The sequence below is a fragment of the Nerophis lumbriciformis genome, linkage group LG13, assembly GCF_033978685.3.
Source record: "Nerophis lumbriciformis linkage group LG13, RoL_Nlum_v2.1, whole genome shotgun sequence".
Classification (NCBI taxonomy): Eukaryota; Metazoa; Chordata; class Actinopteri; order Syngnathiformes; family Syngnathidae; genus Nerophis; species Nerophis lumbriciformis.
Window position 1 is genome coordinate 33,523,905 of NC_084560.2, and position 23,594 is coordinate 33,547,498.

At 41.6% G+C, this 23,594-nt stretch overlaps 1 protein-coding gene across 1 annotated transcript in view; it reads right to left on the reverse strand.

Moving 5' to 3' along the window:
- The window catches only part of LOC133613444 (SH3 domain-binding protein 4), a 44,943-nt gene that overhangs the window by 10,203 nt on the left and 11,146 nt on the right, over positions 1-23,594 (reverse strand). Inside the window, exons 2-3 of the mRNA XM_061970990.2 lie at positions 13,852-14,044; positions 10,570-12,899 (exon numbers count right to left, since the gene is read on the reverse strand). Coding sequence (XP_061826974.1) covers positions 10,570-12,899; positions 13,852-13,975 — 2,454 coding nt within the window. The 5' untranslated portion in view covers positions 13,976-14,044. The remainder of the gene's footprint in view (positions 1-10,569; positions 12,900-13,851; positions 14,045-23,594) is intronic.

Sequence of the window (23,594 nt, forward strand, 5' to 3'; positions counted from 1 at the left end):
ATTTTCCCTCCAGCTGGATGAATCCACATATATTAGTGGAAATGCACAACTTGTAGGTTTTGTGAGATACATCGATATTGACGATATTTATGAGCACATACTTTTTTGTAAAACATTAGAGGGGAGAACAACAGGAGAGGACACTTTTGACATTGTCAACACTTTTTTCTCTGAGAATAGCATTAGCTGGAAGTCCTGTAGAACAGTGTTTTTCAACCTTTTTTGAGCCAAGGCACATTTTTTACGTTGAAAAAAATACGGAGGCACACCACCAGCAGAAATCATTAAAAATTGAAACTGAGTTGACAGTAAAAAGACGTTGTCGCAATTGTTGGATATGACTTTAAAGCATAACCAAGCATGCATCAATATAGCTCTTGTCTCAAAGTAGGTGTACTGTCACCACCTGTCACATCACACTCTGACTTATTTGGAGTTTTTTGCTGTTTTCCTGTGTGTAGTGTTTTAGTTCTTGTCTTGCGCTCCTATTTTGGTGGCTTTTTCTCTTTTTTCTGTATTTTCCTGTAGCAGTTTCATGTCTTCCTTTGAGCACTATTCCCCGCACCTGCTTTGTTTTAGCAATCAAGACTATTTAAGATGTTTTTATCCTTCTTTGTGGGGACATTGTTGATTGTCATGTCATGTTCGGGTGTACATTGTCTTTGCTCCACAGTAAGTCTTTGCTGTCGTCCAGCATTCTGTTTTTGTTTACTTTGTAGCCAGTTCAATTTTAGTTGTGTTTTGCATAGCCTTCCTTAAGCTTCAATGCCTTTTCTTAGGGGCACTCACCTTTTGTTTATTTTGGTTAAAGCCTTAGACACCTTTTTACCTGCACCCTGCCTCCCGCTTTTTCCGACATCTACAAAGCAATTAGCTACCGGCTGCCACCTATTGATATGGAAGAGTATTACACGGTTACGCTGCCGAGCTCTAGACAGCACCGACACTCAACAACAACACATCATTTGCAGACTATAATTACTGGTTTGCAAAAAATATTTTTTACCCAAATAGGTGAAATTAGATAATCTCCCACGGCACACCAGACTGTATCTCACGGCACACTAGTGTGCCGCGGCACAGTGGTTGAAAAACACTGCTGTAGCAGCATCTGCACAGATGTCAATGACGGGCAGCGTGAGAGGACTGATTGCACGCGCTAAAAAAGAAAACCCCGACGTGAAGTGGACTCACTGTGTCATACACAGGGAGGCATTGGCGTCCAGGAAAATTAGCCCCGTGCTTCATGACGTTTTAAACGACAGCGTCAAAGTCATCCACTTTATAAAGTCAAGGCCACTTAATTCACGTCTGTTTCGTCGCCTCTGTGAAAATATGGGAGCTGAACACACGCAACTGCTGCTGCACACAGAAGTGCGCTGGCTCTCCCGAGGGAAAATACTAAATCGGCTGTTGGAATTACGTTCCGAGGTACACACCTTTCTGATTGATCACCATCCCCCCCACGCCACCTTGTTCCAGGACACGGACTGGCTTGCTAAGTTATGTTATCTGGCAGATATTTTCGGCAAACTGAATGAACTGAATATGTCCCTACAGGGCAAGGACACCAACATTTTAAACCTTTATGAAAAGGTGGGTGGTTTTCAGAAGAAAGCTAAGCCTGTGCTCAGGGAAATTTCACCTGCTTTCCTCAGGTGGATGATTTTCTCACAAATGAGGATGTGGACAGAGCTCATGGGTCATTTGACCAACTTGATTCAAGATTTTCATTACTACTTTCCTGACATGGAGGAGAAATCTGCACAGCTGGATTGTGTGAGAAATCTGTTTCTATTGTCTGAAGCTACCAGAAGCAAGCTACCTGTCACTTATCAGGAACAACTCCTGGAAGTGTCATCTGACCGTGGCTTCCAGATGAAGTTTTCCACCTCCACACTCACACAGTTCTGGGTGTTTGTGAAGCAGGAGCACGCTTTGGAGCAGCTATTACCCTTTGCCTCCACATATTCATGCGAGTCCTCCTTCTCTGCAATGACTGTGATCAAGTCAAAGCAAAGAAACAGACTCTGCGTGGAGAAGAGCTTGATCACAGCAGTTGCCTCCCTGCCACCAAGACTGACAAAGATCCTCAGTGAAGCACAAGCTCAGGTTTCTCACTAAAATGTCTGTCAAAAAGAACTGTGAAAAGAAATGCAACAATGCAATATTCAGTGTTGACAGCTAGATTTTTTGTGGACATGTTCCATAAATATTGATGTTAAAGATTTCTTTTTTTGTGAAGAAATGTTTAGAATTAAGTTCATGAATCCAGATGGATCTCTATTACAATCCACAAAGAGGGCACTTTAAGTTGATGATTACTTCTGTGTAGAAATCTTTATTTATAATTGAATCACTTGTTTAATTTTCAACATGTTTTTAGTTATTTTTATATCTTTTTTTCCAAATAGTTCAAGAAAGACCACTACAAATGAGCAATATTTTGCACTGTTATACAATTTAATAAATCAGAAACTGATGACATAGTGCTGTATTTTACTTCTGTATCTCTTTTTTTCAACCAAAAATGCTTTGCTCTGATTAGGGGGTACTTGAATTAAAAAAATGTTCACAGGGGGTACATCACTGAAAAAAGGTTGAGAACCACTGATTTAGTGTGACACCCCCTGGAGGAAAACACCTGCCCTGAATCAAGAAGCATTGGTTGTCATGGAGACAACTCCATACTTTTGCCCATGTCTTACAGGACCAAGACAGCGTGAGGTCAGCTGTGTGCAGGACTGTGACAGGAAGTGTAGAGGGAGAGGCGAGCAACGTCAAAGAGCAGGGGGGAGAGGCTCTAACAGCCCCACAAAAGAGGAAAGCCCTACCAAAATAAGAGTGGGGGTACACTGAATAACAATAAAGGCAGACAAGCGTAGGCTTCATCTCACGCGATGGTACGAGTGTCACAGCGCCATCTAGTGGTGTGGTATGCACACTGCAGTCGGCAGTGACTGCAGCATTCATGGCTGAGGTGTGTGTGTGTGTGTGTGTGTCCTGAAGGTCCTCAGACTATCGCTGCATCAATCAGCTTGTCGAGAGTACAGCCGACATGTGACAAACAAGGGCAGCGTTCCAAGTCGCCCCCGCCATCACAAACACAAACCCCGAGTGACCCGCCGGCGGCTGATAAAGAACCGTCGTCCCCCACAAGTCTCCCTCAATCTCCACTCCATTACTTTTCTATCTCATTTTCATTTTCCTTCCGACGTCAACCATCTGCCGCCTCTCTGCTCCATCAGCGTCTTGTCGGCCTCCCTGCCTTATGTCTCGTTATGTCCACGAGAAGACCGGCCTGACATCTGACCTTCTGTCTGATAAGCTGAAATAACTTGCACATTCCAGCAAGTTCCCCCCTACAAGGGCGGGGGTGGACCGGTGATGCTAAAAAAAGCAAATAGGGGACAAAAGATGGAGAAATGAGACATCACAAGGACCAGAGTGGACTCTTCAAAGTCTTGGTCCACAAATAAGACCTTATCTCGCTCAGGATGCTTCTGCAGAGTCATGAAGCTCCGCTGCAGAGCCCACATGACATTCCACAGGCTCGCAGCACGCTCACAAGGTGAGTCTCAACTGGCATACTTCCCAAAGTACACTTTTAGAAGTACACTGGGTGTAGTAGTACACTTTGTACTTAGCTCCAGACTGCGCACATTGTCACGGTGCTTACACTTACAGGGAACAACAAAGGCAATATTTACCTGCTTCTTCTTCTTGTATCCACTACTTTCTTCACCATATATGGAGCTTGACCCATAGAGGTCTGCCATTTTTATTCAGTTGTCGCCCCAAGTTCTAGTCAATAAGCTTCTCCTACAAGTATGCTCTTGTTTTGGGGCCGACTGGTTCGCACATGCACATGCGTGCAAAACTCCTGAGCTGTTGCCATTTCTAATACAAAGTGGTGTATAGTTCTAGCTTATATCTGTCAGTAGACACGTTATGGAAGATAAAAACTACATTTCTAATACAAAGTAGCGTATAGTTCTAACTTACATCTGTCAGTAAATTATGGTAAATGGGTTATACTTGTATAGCACTTTTCTACCTTCAAGGTACTCAAAGCGCTTTGACACTATTTCCACATTCACACACACATTCACACACTGATGGTGGGAGCTGCCATGCAAGGCCCTAACCACGACCCATCAGGAGCAAGGGTGAAGTGTCTTGCTCAAGGACACATCGGACGTGACAAGGTTGGTAGAAGGTGGGGATTGAACCAGGAACCCTCAGGTTGCTGGCACGGCGGTTGGGAGAGTCTACGTTTTATCTTCCATAACGTAGACACGTTAGGGGACGGCGTGGCGAAGTTGGGAGAGTGGCCGTGTCAGCAATCTGAGGGTTACTCATAAAAATCAGAAAATACATTTTTTTTCATGTTTTTCCTATTAAATTCAGTTTACAAAAAAAAGTTAACATTTGAGGTCCTTTTCATCCTATGTTCAATGGAATAGACTGCGGGGGCGGGGTGTTTGACGTTCGAACTGGTAAACTTGGTTATTTTTTTGCAAATGTTAGCTCATTTAGAGTTTGATGCCTGCAACATGTTTCAAAGTGTCAAAGCGCTTTGAGTTCCTTAAAAAGGTAGAAAAGCGCTATACAAGTATAAACATTTACCATTTAATTTATGGAAGATAACAATTACAACATTTCTAATACAAAGTAGTGTATAGTTCTAATTTATATCTGTCAGTAGTCACGTTATGGAAGATAAAAACTACAACATTTCTAATACAATAGTAGTGTATAGTTCTTACTTATATCTGTCAGTAGACATGTTATGGAAGATAACAACTACAACATTTCTAATACAAAGTAGTGTATAGTTCTAACTTATATCTGTCAGAAGACACGTTATGGAAGATAAAAAGTACAACATTTCTAATACAAAGTAGTGTATAGTACTAACTTATATCTGTCAGTAAACACGTTACGGAAGATAAAAACTACAACAATTCTAAAACAAAGTAGTGTATAGTTCTAACTTATATCCGTCAGTGGACACGTTATGGAAGATACAAACTACAACATTTCTAATACAATAGTAGTGTATAGTTCTTACTTATATCTGTCAGTAGACATGTTATGGAAGATAAAAACTACAGCATTTCTAATACAAAGTAGTGTATAGTTCTAATTTATATCTGTCAGTAGTCACGTTATGGAAGATAAAAACTACAACATTTCTAATACAAAGTAGCTTATAGTTCTAACTTATATCTGTCAGTAAACACGTTATGGAAGATAAAAACTACAACATTTCTAATACAAAGTAGTATATAGTTCTAATTTATATCTGTCAGTAGACACGTTATGGAAGATAAAAACTACAACATTTCTAATACAAATAATTAGTCGTTTAAGAAGTTACAAACAAGAATCGAAATCAATCGAAAATCAATCAATTTTCAATGGAATCGGCACATTCTAAAGTAGGGATGTCCCGATCCGATATTTGGATCGGATCGGCAGCCGATATTTGCAAAAAAATGCGTATCGGCAAGGCATGGGAAAATGCCGATCCAGATCCAGTTAAAAAAAACTCCGCTCCGTGTTTTCCAACGCACCTATTTAAATAATACATTCCACTTTTCTGCTGCTCCCTAATTTCCGTTCCGCATTTTCCAGCACACCTTCAACACATCCACAGGTCTGTGGATTCTCACGCAGTTGCTTTTAGCTGCTGGTATTACACGACAGTCTCTTCTCACTCTTTTCTGTGTCTCCCTCTCACAGACAGCAAGCGCACCTTCTTACACACGTCACATACTGTCACGTCAGACGTCACATACTGTCACGTCATACGTCACATACTGTCACGTCATACGTCACATACGTATACGTCCTCCCCGAGCAGAGAGGTAGCAGCATGGCTAACGTTAGCTGTGATGCTAGCGCAGCCGTGTGACCAACGTTCTCTCTAAGGTGCGCGCTTGTGCAATTGCGCACTGTTTAAACGTCCTCTGCGCATAGCAATTATATGCCACGCACAAAATCAAATAAAAAAATAAGCGCATAACAATTTTCGACACACGGACACGACAGAGAAAACAGTTTTCGTCATCATTGTTCAAATATTGTGACGTCTGTCGAGACGCTTATCTCCATTCGGTGCCACACGTCCACACCATCAAAATGCCGAGGCAAACATTTCCACATTAACACCGTATGAAAAAATTAGTGATTTTTTTAGTTGTGATTTCCTTCTCTGCATGAACGTTTAAAAGTAGCATATATTAATGCAGTATGAAGAAGAATGTTTTAATGTAGACATGCAAGCCTTGAAAGAAAATTTTGAAAATCAAGACATTTCCTGCAAATGGATGCATTCCTACCCTATATTTTAACTTTAGATTTATTCTTATTTCAAACTCTTTTAGCTGTCTTTTTGACACTTACATCCGGCGCCCCTACTCCACACCCTGGATTATAAATAATGTAAATAATTCAATGTGATTATCTTGTGTGATGACTGTATTATGATGATAGTATATATCTGATAGTATGTATCTGTATCATGAATCAATTTAAGTGGACCCCGACTTAAACAAGTTGAAAAACTTATTGGGGTGTTACCATTTAGTGGTCAATTGTACGGAATATGTACTTCACTGTGCAACCTACTAATAAAAGTCTCAATCAATCAATCAAAACACATAGAATCATCATACTGCTGTGATTATATGCATCAAGTGTTCATTCAAGGCTGAGGCAAAATATCGAGATATATATTGTGTATCGCAATATGGCCTTAAAATATCGCAATATTTAAAAAAGGCCATATCGCCCAGACCTAGTTTCAATGATGCCATTTCTGTTTGTCATGTATAATTTTGTGTATTTTGTGTTTATCCTTGAATAAACAGGTCAGTTTCTTGTTACCAACCATTGTGTATTATTCAAACTCCCCTAATTCAGCTGGCTAGTTGTTATCAAGAGTACTAAAACCCTTTTCAACATGATTCTGACAACTAAGTAGGCTAAATAACTTTAAACTTTAATACATGCTCGGATAGGCCAGTATCGGTCAGTATCGGTATCGGTCAGTATCGGTATCGGATCGGAAATGCAAAAACAATATCGGTATCGGATCGGAAGTGCAAAAACCTGGATCGGGACATCCCTACCACCTATGTTTACTTTCAAGAGCTTAGCGGTTAGCTTGGCTTATTGTACCTTCCTACAATGTGTAGTGTAGCGTGTTTAGCTATCCGTCGTCCTCCAGTGATAATGCTACTTGTAAGACACAATGTATTTGCCGCCATGGAGGCTGGGATTACTGACTTTGACTGACTGACTGGCTTTGCACTGTGGAAAGACGTTAGCTGCTAGCTCGCTGGCGAGGATGCTACATTGTGTTGAGGACACGACTGTTCTCTTGTCGGTCAGTATTTTTTGCACTGCTTTTTTTCCCCTACTTGCCAACATGAAAAAAAGTTACGCACTTAAAACGTGTAAGTACGTGAGTACAGAACCTGAAGTGCTAAGTTAGCAGACTACTTCTTTACTGACATACGATGAAATACAAGTTTGAACCATGAAATATCTGAATCCAAGTTGTAAGTTTGTGTGACAGAACCCTCATGCCTTGGATGGAGGGGCTAAAGGGAAGGACCAGTAACTCGTACTCCGACTGGTACGGGACTTCTGTTTAGTTGAAGAACAATGAGCCAGGAAACATCTGCCCGCCTGAGACGCACTTGATCCTAGTCCAACCTTCGCCATCAACAACTTTGAGGACTTCTTGGACCCCCTCAGGCCGCCGGACATGGGAACCTAAGTAGAAGCTGTCACACTTTTCAGTCTCCCGACCCAGCGGGAAGTTTGGACTGGAGCCAGGCGAGGCGCAGTCAGAACTACTGTAAGTCAAATAAAGGAGAAGATAATTCTCTTCACCACAAACAATCAGTGCTGCTGAAAATAGACTTCCTCTCACAGCCAATCGGGGACTGTCCCCCGGGGGACGGGAGCAGGATCTAACACCCACAAGTGGACCAGCTCCAAAACCAACATTCATGCACTGCAACGTCTCCACCTTCCCGTACGTTCTTTTCCATTCTGCAATTTGGGTCTATAAATATCTCAGGCCGCTTTAATTACAGTCTGCTTGTTCAGCTGCGACCTCTGACCTCTGTCCTACTGACAAAGGACACGTTGGCTTGGACACCAGTTGTCTTACCCTAAACCTTCCCACTTTATTAGAAGAGTTTGTCACTCGGTTCATTCGTGTGGACTTTTTAAAGCTTAGAAACTATGAACTCTCCTCTGTTTTGTTTTGTTACTTTAATGCTGACTCACTGAAACTTGTGCAGGGGGGGGGACAAGCATGATTGGACATGACGGCGTACCGCAGAAGAAAACTGCAGCGGGACAAAAAGTGATACAAAAACAAAGATAACACATTTGCAACAGTAGAACATTTCACACACAGAAATGTAACTGCTCATTTACTGGAGGCGCTATCTAGCTTAAATAATAACATGAGCACAAGACACACCAATTTCTTTCACCGTTACAAACGACATACCCCAAACTAAAGGTGTATAAACATACTAATGGTGTGTTCTACTTACCCCGGAAGTTGGAAGTCGGGGAACAGGGACATAGCTATGAGCGTTACAGTTACGAAGTCGGAAATCAAGATGGCCGCGTCTACGAAAGCTTTTGCCTGAATATAAACAACTTATGGAAAAATGTTCACTCTTACTGCAACCTTCAAACACGGTGGATGATGTGGAAACACGGATGCTAATGCTAGCGCTGTAGAACATATATACCCAGGGCTGTACACGGCCTTTGCGACTTGAAATAGGTCGTGGGAGTATGAAAAAAAAATGCAAATAAAGATTTTAACACCTTAATTTGCATTTTTCTCACAAAATAAATCCATCCAAAGTTGATCAAACTAGAGTTTGCGCAACTGTATAGCTTGTTCGAAATAAACTTAATCCATAACCAAATGGACAAGTGATTGACACGGAAGTGTCCCTCCTCCTCCATGCACAGAGGGGGGCGGGGCTGTAGGGATGATGTTCGAAACCGGTTCTCCCGGTTGTTCGATAAAAAAAGAACCGATTCCGTGGACTCGAATCCCTTTTTGAGAACCAGTTCCCGTTATCAAAGCCACTATAGTAAAGAAAAAGAGATGGTTCTTTATTCCAATCCCTGGGAACGAATCCCGTCCCACAGGAAATGCCCTGTGGCACGTCCCAGGAAATGACGTAGCCCAGTCATTATGCGGCAGATACAGAAAGCAGAAACAACAATGGACCGGAAAAAACGCCTCAAGGCATGGCTTCATTTTTCCAAAAACTACGACGAGGAAACGGCTATCTGCAATTATTGCCAGGCTTCGCTCTCATGTAAGGGGGGAAGTACAACAAGCATGTTCAGGCTGCACATTACCTGAAGGTTAGAGAAAGGTGTCATGGAGAATCAGCGACGAAGCACGCCCCTCTTTCTGTGCTTCAACCTGCAGCACCAATTCCAGTGATAGTGCTGGTGAGTAACTAACGTTAACTGTTGCCGGTTAATTTCCATATCTGCTCACTCGTACCCTTTAGGCTAAAATAACGTTACCTCGTTGTCAATCCAAGACTGCAGTAATGTTAGCAAGACTAACGTTACCCAAGCATAGTCAGTGGCTAACGGTAACGTTAGCCTTTTTGTATGTGTCTGATAACGCTAACGTTATCTTGTAGCCTACACCAGTGGTCCCCAACCACCGGTCCGTAGATCAATTGGTACTGGGCCGCACAAGAAATTTAAAAAAAATAAATAAATAAATACATTTAAATTTGTTTTATTAAATCAACATAAAAAACACAAGATACACTAACAATTAGTGCACCAACCCAAAAAACCTCCCTCCCCCATTTATACTCATTCACACTCATTCGCACAAAAGGGTTGTTTTTCTGTTATTAATATTTCTGGTTCCTACATTATATATCAATATAGATCTATACAGTCTGCAGGGATACAGTCCGTAAGCACAAATGATTGTATTTTTTTTATGACATAAAAAAAATAAAAATAAAAATACCTTACCGTACTTAATATACTTTGGGTAACAACAGCCAATATTTTTTTTTTTTTATTTTTTTATTTTTTTTTTTAGGGGGGTAACAACAGTCAATATGTATTTATTTATATATTTTTTTCTTATAAAATAAAAGTGAGCTTTTGTTAAACCAAATATTGTGTGTGTTTTTCCATATACAACAACCTATGTGGATTTGATAAGAGAATCGATAAGGAATCGGTTCGATAAGAGGAGTCGATAATGGGTTCGAACTCGATAATTTCTTATCAAACATCATCCCTACGGGGCTGTGGTTCACACACTCAGTCATCAAACACGGAAGAAACGATGTCTTAGTTTGAGGAAGTGGTCACAACAAATCAATTTTCACCGCAAACAAAGAGGTATGTGTGAAGCTGCGCCCCAGCAGCAAAAACCCACTAAGCTCACATGAAAAGAAAAGGAAAAGTGGTGCTATATTTCTATTGTAAGTCCTCGATTTCCTGCTGATTTTGTAAGAAAAAAGGACTTACCGTCAACAGTTCCTTTTGGAAGGACTTGCGTTCCTTGCTGTCTGCGTTGTTGCAGTCCTCCTTCAGCGTCTCCAGTACACACGCCACCCGCTCAGGTTCGCTGTCCAGCTCCGCTCGGCAGAAGTGCGTCAGGGGCAGGTTCTCGTACCCAAGGGCGTCGGCAAACGCTCGCCAGTTGCCGATGTTCTCCATGAGGATGGTCCTGACGGAGGCGTAGATGTAGGTTAAGAACTTGCAGGGCCTCAGTACCTGCTCCAGCAACAAGGACGTGGTCAGCTCCGGCCCGGTGAAGTAAATGGGCTTGACTTTGCCGACCACCAGCACGTTCTTTGTGTGGATCAGTCCCACCCGGCCCTGGTAGTATCCAATGTACCATTCTTTGGTCCACAATTGGCCCTTCAGCTTGATCTTCTCCTCACTTAGCAGAGCGACAAAGTCTCCTTTCTTGTACTCCAGCAGGTAGCTGTTCTTGGTCTGTCTGATGACCGTCTTGATCAGCTTTCCAAACTTCAGGTTGTTTATTCTCCTGTCCTGGAACACCGGGTACTTGGTGGCCACGGCCAGCGGGGACAAGACGATCTTGCCCACCTCCTTCTTTTTGAGGAAGCGACGCTGCATGGACGTCTTTGGCCCCGTTTTGGGCGGTGGCGGCGGGGTCTGCACACAAAACTGTGCCAGGATGACATCCAGGTGGTCTTTGACCTGGATCCTCAAGGTGAAGTCGGAAACATCTGCCGCGTTGCGTGAGGTGATAAGAAAGACCAGCCGGCTTACTTTGCCCAGTTTGATCTGGAAGCCACGCACCACCCTGGCCTGCTCGCTGGCTTTCACTTGGTAGTTGGCCATGTTGGAGTACACCCCCACGCGCAGGTCCTGCGTTCTGGACAGGACAAACTGGTGCTTCCCCCACAGCTGGAGCGCCACAGGTGGTGCCGCCTTGGCCTGCTTTCCCACCTCGCTCACTAACAGAGACTTTGGAGCACAATCGTGACCGAACATGGCGACGACTGTTTTGAAAGAGGGGTGGATGTGTTTGGGGCCGTACACGCCTAGAGTCATTTTTTTGACAACGTGATCCCACACTGTGGAGTCTGGAGAGGTGGTCTGAGATTGTGCCACCACACACACGTACATGCACGGCTCCAGGTTGTCCAGGGACACTTGGACTGTATCCCCGTACAGGTAAGTGTGTGGAATGCACCTGTAGGGCCCCTCTTTACAGTCGCTCCTGACACACAGGATGTCTGTGGTCTCCTTGTTCTCAGCTTTGACTGCAACAGATACTTTCATCTCCACGGTGATGGCAGTTTTGGTCTCCATGTTGCTGAGCTTGAGCTCTACCACGGGGCTGGAGGTGCTGCAGCGGTCGTTGTTCAGCTCCAGCGGCGGGTCAAGCAGCGCTTTGATGGAGATCTGCTGGGTGTCGCCCTCTGCTACGTGGCCCTCAGGGATGTGGACACTGATGTTGGTGTCCGGAAGCTGAACCGCACCTCCTGAACTGTCCAACCGGCAGACAATGTTGGTCTCCACCGGTTGGGTTTGACCCCAGCCCGGGTTTTGACCCAGTGAGTCCAAGTCGTGGCAGGACCTGGCTAGCTTGCGGTGAGTAAGCCAAGCAGCCCGGAAGTCCTCCCTACTCTGGAACTGCTCTGGCGCCGGCGCTTTCAGGTTGCTGAAGAAACTGCTGGACATTTGAGGGCTGTCTGACTGCGCCTGCAGGATGGACATGTCCGACAGACTGTAGGACCGCTTGCTTCTAAAGAAGGGGTTGTCTCTTCGCAGGGATTGCCCCGTCCCAACTGTGGGACTTAGAGGGTTAAAAACGCTGCTGCCAAATCCATTGATGCAGCTCGTGGACTCTGGCGCTGATGGAGTGTCAAAGAGAAGAAGATCAACTGATTTCTGATTGCTGTTCTGGTCCAAGGAGCCCCGAGGACCCGCGTGAAGGAAAGGGTTGGTCGAGGTGTGTGTTGTGTTGAAAGGATTTCCATTATGGAAGGTGGTCGGCTTCAGAATCACGCCGGCCCATTCTCCAAGAAGGTCCATTTCTGTAGCCGCCTCCTCTTTGCCGTCGATCATCCCGCTGTCGCTGAAGGACGAGTCTCTGAAGTTGATGGGCTCCACGTACGCGGCCGGGATGTAGCCCATCTCCGTGTTGTTGTGGGCGTACCACCACTCGCCTCCCGACGTGTCCAGAACGTAGAGGCGGTCCCCTTTGGAGAACTTCAGGGTGGTGAAGCTGGACGGACAGTAGTCCTTGATAGCAACCACCTCCCTGGCGGTGCCGAAGGAGGCGGTGGCATCCAGACGTAAGGCACTGGGAGAAGGCACTGTGGAGACAAGACCAAGAATGGTGTCACCAACTGAACTGGGACCAGAAAAGAGGTGGACTATCCTGATCAGACAATCATACCGGGACTGGATCCGCTTCACACCTGCACTCCAACATGCTTTGCTAGCACTAATTGGCGAGCCCGCAACTACATCATGGTGCGTAAAGAATATGCCTCTTTTAATTCATGCCATCGCTCCTCTCACAAGTAATTAATGACAATCGCCACCTTTTAAATACTCATTACAACAACTCCAAATAGGACTGGAAATAATCTGCAAAGTCAGGGAAATGTATGTGAATAAATGACGATACACTAAGCTTTTAATACGATCGTTATATCGTGACTAACAACCGCGTCCTTAACGCAATGTAGCGTCTTTGCCAGCGGCTAATGTCCCTCCACAGCGTGAAGCTACCTCCATGGCGGCAAATAAACAAAGTTTTTTTAACTACATACTGTAAGAAGATGCAAAAAGGCCCAGCTAACCGCTAAGTTAGAGCTCTTGCATGTAAACAAGGGTGGGCAGATTGATACCAATATCGACAGTAATGATACCAAGTATAGTATTGGGTAAGGATTGATACTACAGCGATCAAATTGATATTTTTTATTATCCCAAAATTGTTTTTTGTCTTTTATTGTTTACAAACTCGGGATATAGGAGCCACTAGTAGTTTTTGCTTTTGTTGAATTATTTATTGACTTTATTATACATTTTGTACAGGAAGAGCTGGACGAAGCTTCTCTGCTTAGGCTGCTGCCCCCGCCACCCCACTTCGGAAAAGCAGAAGAAGATGGAAAAATGGATGGATACATTTTGTATGTAATAAAAGGAATTAAGCAAAAAAGCCACATAATATATTATTTTATATGTTATAATTTATAGATATCAAGCCATACTATTCATAATCACTAAAACAGCGAGTAGCCAGTCGGCGCGGCTGACCTTTGACATCAATCAGACTGGACTCGGACACCCCCTCGCTGAGGTCAATGAGCGTCCCCTCGGACTTGCAGCGAGGGAGCGAAGCGTTGTTATTGGCCGAGGCTCTGATCCGATGGGCGGCCATGTTGGGACTTGCTCCTCCTCCTCGCTCGAGTGGCTTCTATGGTGGCACGTCAGCAGCCTCCCCTCATTTCTGAAAGACACCACCAACATTTCAAGTTCAAATGAGTGCTCATCCATATTCATTTTTTATTCATCAGCTGCAGCAGAGTTTTAGCGCCTCCTCAATCAGTGTTTTCCTTTGCAGACTCACTTTCAAGCCGTCTGAGCGACTTTGATCTTCTCCGCCGCCTACAAACCAGAGCTACATCTTTGGAAACAAAACAACAGCTTTTCATCCCAGCGGCAGTGTTGTTGACGCTTGTTTTTCAAATCTAATCTTCATATTGACGCACAACCTGTTCTAATGTGCACAACTTAACATTTGGGTTGCTCAGGCAGCAATGTGTGTTTCAATTAGGAATGCTCCATGAATTGATTAACGTGGACCCCGACTTAAACAAGTTGAAAAACTTATTGGGGTGTTACCATTTAGTGGTCAATTGTACGGAATATGTACTGTACTGTGCAACCTACTAATAAAAGTTTCAATCAATCAATCCAATAAGGGTTTTATGCTGACCATTCCAATACCGATCGTCCGTGAGAGAGATCGGCCGATACCAACACTGATACCGATCACATGTACCGACTTTAAATTAAAAAAAAAATTTGATGGCGAGTGCCAAATTAACAGTTGAACAATATTGACACAATATTTAAACCAGTGGTTCTTAACCTTGTTTGAGGTACCGAACCCCACCAGTTTCATATGCGCATTCACCGAACCCTCCTTTTTTTTTCAAATTCAAGACAAAGTTATTATATGTTTTTGGTAACACTTTAGTATGGGGAACATATTCTAAGTAACAAAGACTTAATTTAGAGTTTTTTGGACACTAGGGCAACATATTCTAAGTAAGAAAGACTTAATTTAGAGTTATTTGGTTAGGGTTGGGGTTGGGGTTAGGGCCAGGGTTATAATAAGGCCATGTCGAATAAGGCATTAATAAGTACTTAAAATGACTAGTTAAGAGCCAATATGTTACTAATCTGCATGTTAATAAGCAACTAATTAATGGTGAATATGTTCCCCATACTAAAGTGTTACCATGTTTTATTACTGGTGCACAAAATGAACCGTGCATGAACATCACCTTGTTCTAACAACAAAACCAACACAGTGCATAAACTCACAACAAATTACACACCTGCAAATCAGTGTGACTTCTGCTGTTGCCGTATCCGTAATACGCCGATACGGAGAAGTTTTTATTTACTCGATGAGTCGGGCGTGTTTTGACCTGCGCCGAACCCCTGAGCCCGACTCACCGAACCCCTAGGGTTCGATTGAACCCAGGTTAAGAACCACTGATTTAAACCATTTCCTTATTATGTTTTATTGCATAAAATTGTGTGATCAAAACCGTCAAAAGTACTCGTCAAACACTTGAAAAGTAACGTAAAAACAAAAGGCGCGCAAAAAAGTCATATTCGAATCGCGGTTCTTATTCAGGGTTTTGGCGGGTCATTAAAAATTAATTTGGGCCTTAAAGGGCATTAAAAAGCATTAATTACGACAGAGTTTCTCAACCACCCAGAGGGCGGCCATGAAATATCTAATTCTCCGTTATTCCGTTGTAATACACATTTCCACCACATGTGGCAGTAATGACAATATCAAACAAACAGAGAGAGAGTCTGGAGCTAAAGTCATAGAGAAGTTTCACAAAACATTTATTACATTAGTATTTATTTAGTTAGAATGTATTTATTTTAGCACTGTTTAGCACAATTCGTTTTTTTACAAGTTTTAATAAGACCCTTCTTTTGCAGTATATTTGGTGAATCATTTTTGAAATCAGTCCACCATGATAATTATCTTTGTCGTTAACACATGATTTTGTATCATATGACAAGGTGTGTCTCTTTGTTAAACTGTAATTACTAATTGAGTGTTCATAATTGAGAGGGCCCCGGGTCAAAAAGGTTAGTGCCTGCAGATACCCTGGTATTCATCCCGATTTTATATCGAGTCATAATTTTTAAAACACTCGATAACATGTTTTTTTCTATTTTTAAAAAGACGTTTTTCGGCCATCTCCATGCAACTTTTTTGAAAAAGGTTCATTAGAAATATTATAGTAAGGAAAACATTGGAACGTGAGAGTCTATTTCGAATCGGATCGAAACAATAGGGGCCCAAAGATTCACACCTGTAGCAGAAACTGCTATCAACTACTCTTTTAAGTACTTTGGTTTTTGCCCTCAAAGTCCTCCTGTGTCCAAGGAATTATCCACTAAACTTGCAAACATGAACAAAATCAACAAAAACATTTTTTAGAGAAAATAAAAAATATTAAGCTAATGACTCTATAATCGATCACATACTTAAAGTTAAAGTTAAAGTACCCATGATTGTACTGTGAGTTACCGTATTTTTCGGACTTTAAGTCGCAGTTTTTTTCATAGTTTGGCCGGAGGTGCGACTTATACTCAGGAGCGACTTATGTGTGAAATTATTAACACATTACCGTAAAATATCAAATAATATTATTTAGCTCATTCACGTAAGAGACTCGACGTATAAGATTTCATGGGATTTAGCGATTAGGAGTGACAGATTGTTTGGTAAACGTATAGCATGTTCTATATGTTATAGTTATTTGAATGACTCTTACCATAATATGTTACGTTAACATACCAGGCACGTTCTCAGTTGGTTATTTATGCATCATATAACGTACACTTATTCAGCCTGTTGTTCACTATTCTTTATTTATTTTAAATTGCCTTTCAAATGTCTATTCTTGGTGTTGGGTTTTATCAAATAAATTTCCCCAAAAAATGCGACTTATACTCCAGTGCGACTTATATATGTTTTTTTCCTTCTTTATTATGCATTTTCGGCCGGTGCGACTTATACTCCGGAGCGACTTATAGTCCGAAAAATACGGTATCTCGAACTCTTTTTAAAATACTTATCAATTTCCTGTTAATAACTGCTTACTTTCTGCTACAAAGTGCTTCTAACCACACGTCTTCAAGTTCACACAGCACTTATTTATTGGTGTTGTTTAAAGCTAGCTTAGCGGTTAGTTTAGCTCAGTGATTCTCAACCTTTTTTCAGTGATGTACCCCCTGTGAAATTTTTTTTAATTCAAGTACCCCCTAATCAGAGCAAAGCATTTTTGGTTGAAAAAAAGAGATAAAGAAGTAAAATATCAATCAATCAATCAATCTTTATTTATATAGCCCTAAATCACAAGTGTCTCAAAGGGCTGCACAAGCCACAACGACATCCTCGGTACAAAGCCCACATACGGGCAAGGAAAAACTCACCCCAGTGGGACGTCGAAATACAGCACTATGTCATCAGTTTCTGATTTATTAAATTGTACAACAGTGCAAAATATTGCTCATTTGTAGTGGTCTTTCTTGAACTATTTGGAAAGAAATATATAAAAATAACTAAAAACTTGTTGAAAAATAAACAAGTGATTCAATTATAAATAAAGATTTCTACACAGAAGTAATCATCAACTCACAAAGTGCCCTCTTTGGGGATTGTAATAAAGATCCATCTGGATTCATGAACTTAATTCTAAACATTTCTTCACAAAAAAAAATATCTTTAACATCAATATTTATGGAACATGTTCACAAAAAATCTAGCTGTCAACACTGAATATTGCATTGTTGCATTGTAATAAATGGAATAACCTACTTGATTTGATGTTCAGTTTATGAACTTACATTCATATTTTGTTGAAGTATTATTCAATAAATATATTTATAAAGGATTTTTGAATCATTGCTATTTTTTAGAATATTCAAAAAAAATCTCACGTACCCCTTGGCATTCCTTCAAGTACCCCCAGGGGTACGCGTACCCCCATTTGAGAACCACTGGCTTAGCTATCAGCATGCCTGCTCCTGGCTTGTGTTTAGTGTGTAACATGTTTAGCCTCGTCCTCCAGTGATACTGGTACTGGATAATGATAAGAAATTTATCGTAAGTATTTAGGGCTGCAGCTAACGATTATTTTTCTATCGATTAATCTATAGATTATTTTTTTTCGATTAATCGGTTAATCTATAGATTATGTTTTCGATTAATCTATAGATTATTTTTCCTTTTACCGATTTTTTTTTTAATTTAAAATGAAGAGGAAAAAATAAATGTAGGCCAGTTTTTTCAAAAGGCATGGCTTTTATTTACAAAAAAAAAAGTATGGCCACTCAGTCAACATTGACAACAACATGACAAAATATTCTGTAACAATGTAAACATTTAAAACTTTTAACATTTAACAAAATTAAAAGTAGCTTATTTGCTTTTTAATGTGCAAATATAAAAGTAAACATCCAGTGCAAATCTTAATATTCTGGAATAGTATAAGCATTTAAAAAGTAAAAGTATTGCTTATTTTGTTTTAAAATGTGCAAAAATAAAGATAAACATCCAATACAAAAAAGTGCAAAACGGAAATATTCTGTAACAAGTGTAAACATTTCAACAAAAGTAAAAGTATTGCTTATTTTGCTTAATAACACAACAATGATAGTATGATTAAAGTGAAAGTTAATTGTTGGTTTGTACATAGTATATGTAACTGTTAATGTTGTAAAAGGTATTTGCACAACTAATTAACGTTAGCGTTTGTGACACGTCTTGTGCCGTGGGGTTCTTTCAGGACCGACAGACTGAACGCCAGACGGCTTTGCCAGGTTTACAATCTTTTAATCTTACACAAAGTCTTTTCTCTTCCAACTCTTTTCTCTTTCTTTCCTCGCTTTTCAGCTCCTCTTCCTCGCTCGCTCGTCGTCCCCTGTCTCTTGCGGCGTCGCTCCCGGCGCGCCCCGCCTCGCCGCTCGCTCGCCGCCGCCGCCTCTCCACAGCGTTAAAGAGGAGCGCGTCTTTGTAAACACTGAACAGGCACGCCAAACGCGCCTCTCAGAGCAAACGGTGCTTTAGTTTATGAATTTACAACGCAGATACAAATGACACATTCATGTTTTTGTGTAATAATGACAACGTATACGCACGCGGACAATTGACTTGTTGATGGTGATGGCAAGAACGCTGTCGGGGGTTTTCTTTTCAAATGTTCGTTCATAGCCGTTGTGCTGCTATGATAGGCCATTTCCGCTCGACACAGTGTGCATACAACAACATTATTAGGCCGTTTATTGAAATACTCCGACACTTTTGACGACTTTTGGCGTGCTTTTTTCCCCTCGCTCGCATCGTCTGCTTTGCGCTCCGCCATGACAGTAGTGTGACGTAAATATGCGACGCGCCGACGCACAAAAACGGCGTCGACGTATTTACGTAACCGATGACGTCGACTACGCCGACGCGTCGTTTCAGCCTTATAAGTATTATTATATTATACTATTATTAGCTAAGGGGAGCAGCTCCACACTGTGTATAGAGACACATAATTAGCTGCTAGCCACTGGTCAGCCGGGGGACCAAAAATAAGTAAAGTGTCACCCAGAGGGGATCGGCGTTTATGATCGGCATTAATCGGCAATGGCAATCACGTACTTTTTGGCAAAAATTGTCCGATTCCGATTGCTGTCCGATGAATCGGCACATTCCTTGTTTATACAAGTAAGATTGGGGTACGACGTCTGTAATGGGAATTACGTTAATATATTCATGTTTGCATTAAAGCTAGTGCGCTAGATGCCAGTTTGTGATTAGGAGTGCTAGCTGCTAGCCAGCGAATAATGATCCTCGCTGCTATAGCATGCTAGTTTTCTTCTCCGGGGAATTAGAAGTATCACCAGTTATCCAAGTGTTATGACCATTTTCATTTGAAGTGGTAATACTAACCATTGGAAATGTTTCGTGGGGTTTACCATTACTCCGTCAAAACAGTCTTCAACATTTGCATGCTTGTAAATATTTGCCACAAGCTAAAGGGACAGCAAGTTGTGTATTAACAGTAATCAATGTTTTCTCCTGACTTCCTCCAGGAAGTTGATAAAGTTAAAAAGTTAAAGTACCAATGATTGTCACACACACACTGGGTGTGGCGAAATTATTCTCTGCATTTGACCCATCACCCTGAGTGCCAAGCAGGGAGGTAATGGGTCCCATTTTTATAGTCTTTGGTATGACTCGGCCGGGGTTTAAACTCACAACCTACCGATCTCAGGGTGGACACTCTAACCACTAGGTTACTGATGTTAAGCTTATTAATGATGAATAGAGTTGATATTTAGCTCTCACACTATTATTTGTTTTCTCTTTCGCTTCACAATTATTTGACATGATGTTTCAAGGTAGCGTCCTTCACACCAATTGGGTTCTTGCTTAGACAAATTCTGTGTGTCAAGTGCACAATCTAAGTATACTATGTCCACTGTGTACTTAGTTACTGAGTGCGCACATTTTGACACTGTAGCGCTGTCCAAAATTTATCGGAAATGACGGTGGCAATTTCGATTTTTTCCCCGAAAAAGGTTAGGTAGCCAAGACGGTAGTTAGTGAAGGCGGTCGCTGTGCACTCACAATTTTGAGTGCCACACCCGCGGACTGAGCTGTCCTATCTAAGTCTTTCTGAGACAATCTGAACAGTCCAGTTGTGAGGTTTTGTTTATGGAGCGTGTTTATTTAACACTATAAATAACTGAACGCAGTGAGCCCTCTTCGGTCATTTGCAGTCTTTGTCTCCGTGGGCGTAGAGCTTTACTCGCTGGTGAGAAATTCCGCAAAGAAACAAAAATTAGGAGGAAAGAAATATGATTACAAATGTGCCAAATGACCTGTCGTGGTAATATTTCAACTTCAAATCTGATGAGCAATATGAGCCCATCAACACGGACGAACGAGCAAGAATACCCTCGTACTCTTTACGTCCACGTTTTTCCGACTCGGAAAAAACGCACAATAAGATGTTTGGCGTCTTCAGTAATGCGGACGCTGTATCGATCCGTTGTGGTGAAAAAAGGAGCTGGGCCGGAAGGCAAAGCTCTCAATTTACCGGTCGATCTACGTTCCCATCCTCACCTATGGTCATGAGCTTTGGGTTATGATCGAAAGGACGAGATCACGGGTACAAGCGGCCGAAATGAGTTTCTTCTGCCGGGTGGCGGGGCTCTCCCTTAGAGATAGGGTGAGAAGCTCTGCCATCCGGGGGGAGCTCAAAAAAAAAAGCCGCTGCTCCTTCACATTTAGAGGAGCCAGATGAGGTGGTTCGGGCATCTGGTCAGCATGCCACCCGAACGTCTCCCTAGGGAGGTGTTTAGGGCACGGGGAAGACCCAGGACACGTTGGGAAGACTATGTCTCCCGGCTGGCCTGGGAACGCCTCGGGATCCCCCGGGAAGAGCTGGACAAAGTGGTTGGGGAGAGGGAAGTTTGGGTTTCCCTGAGTAGGCTGCTGCCCCCGCGACCTGACCTCGGATAAGCGGAAGAAGATGGATAGATGGATGGATGGTGTATATATACAGTACATTCATAAACACACATATACACACACACACACACACACACACACACACACACACACACACACACACACACACACACACACACACACACACACACACACACACATACGTATATACACACACACACATATAAATACATTCATATATGTAACACCAAATTGAAGACGGACGTTTGCCAAACGTGTAAAAATTCAGTGCAAGCCAATTTTCAAGGTAACTGGCCAAAACGCTGTTATGCGCAACACGCACACACAGACACGCGCACACACACGGACACTTTATTTGCGACACAGTACATGACAACAATCATTTTGTACAAAAAGAAAATCTGTCTGTTAAAGCGTGAATTAAAACAACCTGTGGCGAACAGACTGAACAACAACACGTTGACACTCCCCTCACTACAATATAAAACATACATTAACTATTAAATGTATGTCAACAGTTCCTACCTTGTTTACTTCCCTGAAGGCCTCCTTAAAGTTTTGTAATCAATCAGAAATATCCATCCATTTTCTCTCAATGTCCCTCAAGTAACTAAAATGGTCACACATGTCAAAGTGTAAAGAGTCTTTTGTATCATTAGGCTTAGTAAATGGGTTAAATGGGTGTATTTTTGAATTATGTATGGTACTATTGGAATTTTTTTATACTGTCCACATAGTTCAGTGGGCAAGTTGTGTGTTTTAAACCACATTCTTCAACATTCCGTGTTGGGTTTTGATGAATTGCACCATGATTTGGGAAGGTTGTCTGAATTAGTACCCATATGTAGAGTATGTGCACCCTGTGCCTGTGAAATGCACGTGTGTCAATAATAGTCGCTGTAGACCACTTTCGCCAGATGGCAACACAATTGCAATGCTTCAAATTTCATGTTTTAAAACTGCACGTGGGCTGAATTAAGCGATTTGAAAAACACTGATGTAGACAAAAGTTCTGAGTCAAATATTTTTGAAAGTAAATTATTGCATATTGTTCTGAAGTTGTGGCACCCTGTTGGTTGGCAGTCTAAAAGAAGCATGTCTTCTTTCACTCGTTCTTTTCACAGTTTTATGCATTTTTATGTATAAAATATAAAAATCACTAATCGCAATTTTGGAGAGAAAAATCGCAATAAGGTTTGTCCTCAAAATCGTGCAGCCCAATCCTAAAATAGCGAGCATCGAGAAGACAACTCAAAAAGTACCCATTTGGTACTGGCATGGATCAAACTGTAAAACTGAGACAAAGACAAAATATGTCCAGAAGCAAGATGCCTTGCCCTCACTGCAAAAAGTCAGTGTTCAAAAACAAGAAAAAAAAATACAAAAATGAGGGGTATTTTATTTGAACTACCGGTAAGCAAAATTATCTGCCAATAGAACAAGAACATTTGGCTTGTCAAGACTTTCCAAAACAAGTCAAATTAGTTAACCTCAATGAACCCAAAAATACCTTAAAATAAGTATATTCTCACTAATAACAAGTGCACTTTTCTTGGTAGAAAAAAAGAGACCTTTTTGCTCAATATGTTGAAAAATATTCTTAGATTAAGTAAATGCTAGTGCCATTATCTTGACATAATGATATGCGCTCGGCATTACATTTCTTGAAACCAGCAAACTTATACTAAAAACTGATTTATTGTTCTTAATGGAAAAGCAACAAGGCAACCGCTTGTTACTCTCTGGGTTTCCTAGCCGCTCAAGCAAATCATAGTCTAAAAATGCATTTTCCCATCGATAACATGACATCATCGCGCCAAGCGCGTGCTCTTTCAGTCAATTAGTGCGCATCTATACAGCTTGGCCAAACATTTTTTAATTGTAATTTTGAGGAATTTATCTGAATGTGCATGAACTATTTCTGTTCAAAATTGTTTGAAATGTTAAATGTTTAAATATTAACTGTCAGTTTACTGTACAGTACTATATGAGTACGTATTTTCTATTGTTTCATTGAACATAAAACAGCAAAGTCCATTTGGCTGTCATCTGTTTTAATTATGAGACACAATTGTGTCAAAATCATGAGTTTTTTTTCATGCTTGATATAAGAAATGATTACTTTAAAAAAGTAGTTTTATACTTGTGAGTGTTGATGACACAGCTTTGCAACACTTGATATTCTAGTTTCAAGCATGTTTTACTCAATATAGGGCATAAAATCTCAGCAACAAGCTGTAATATCTTACTG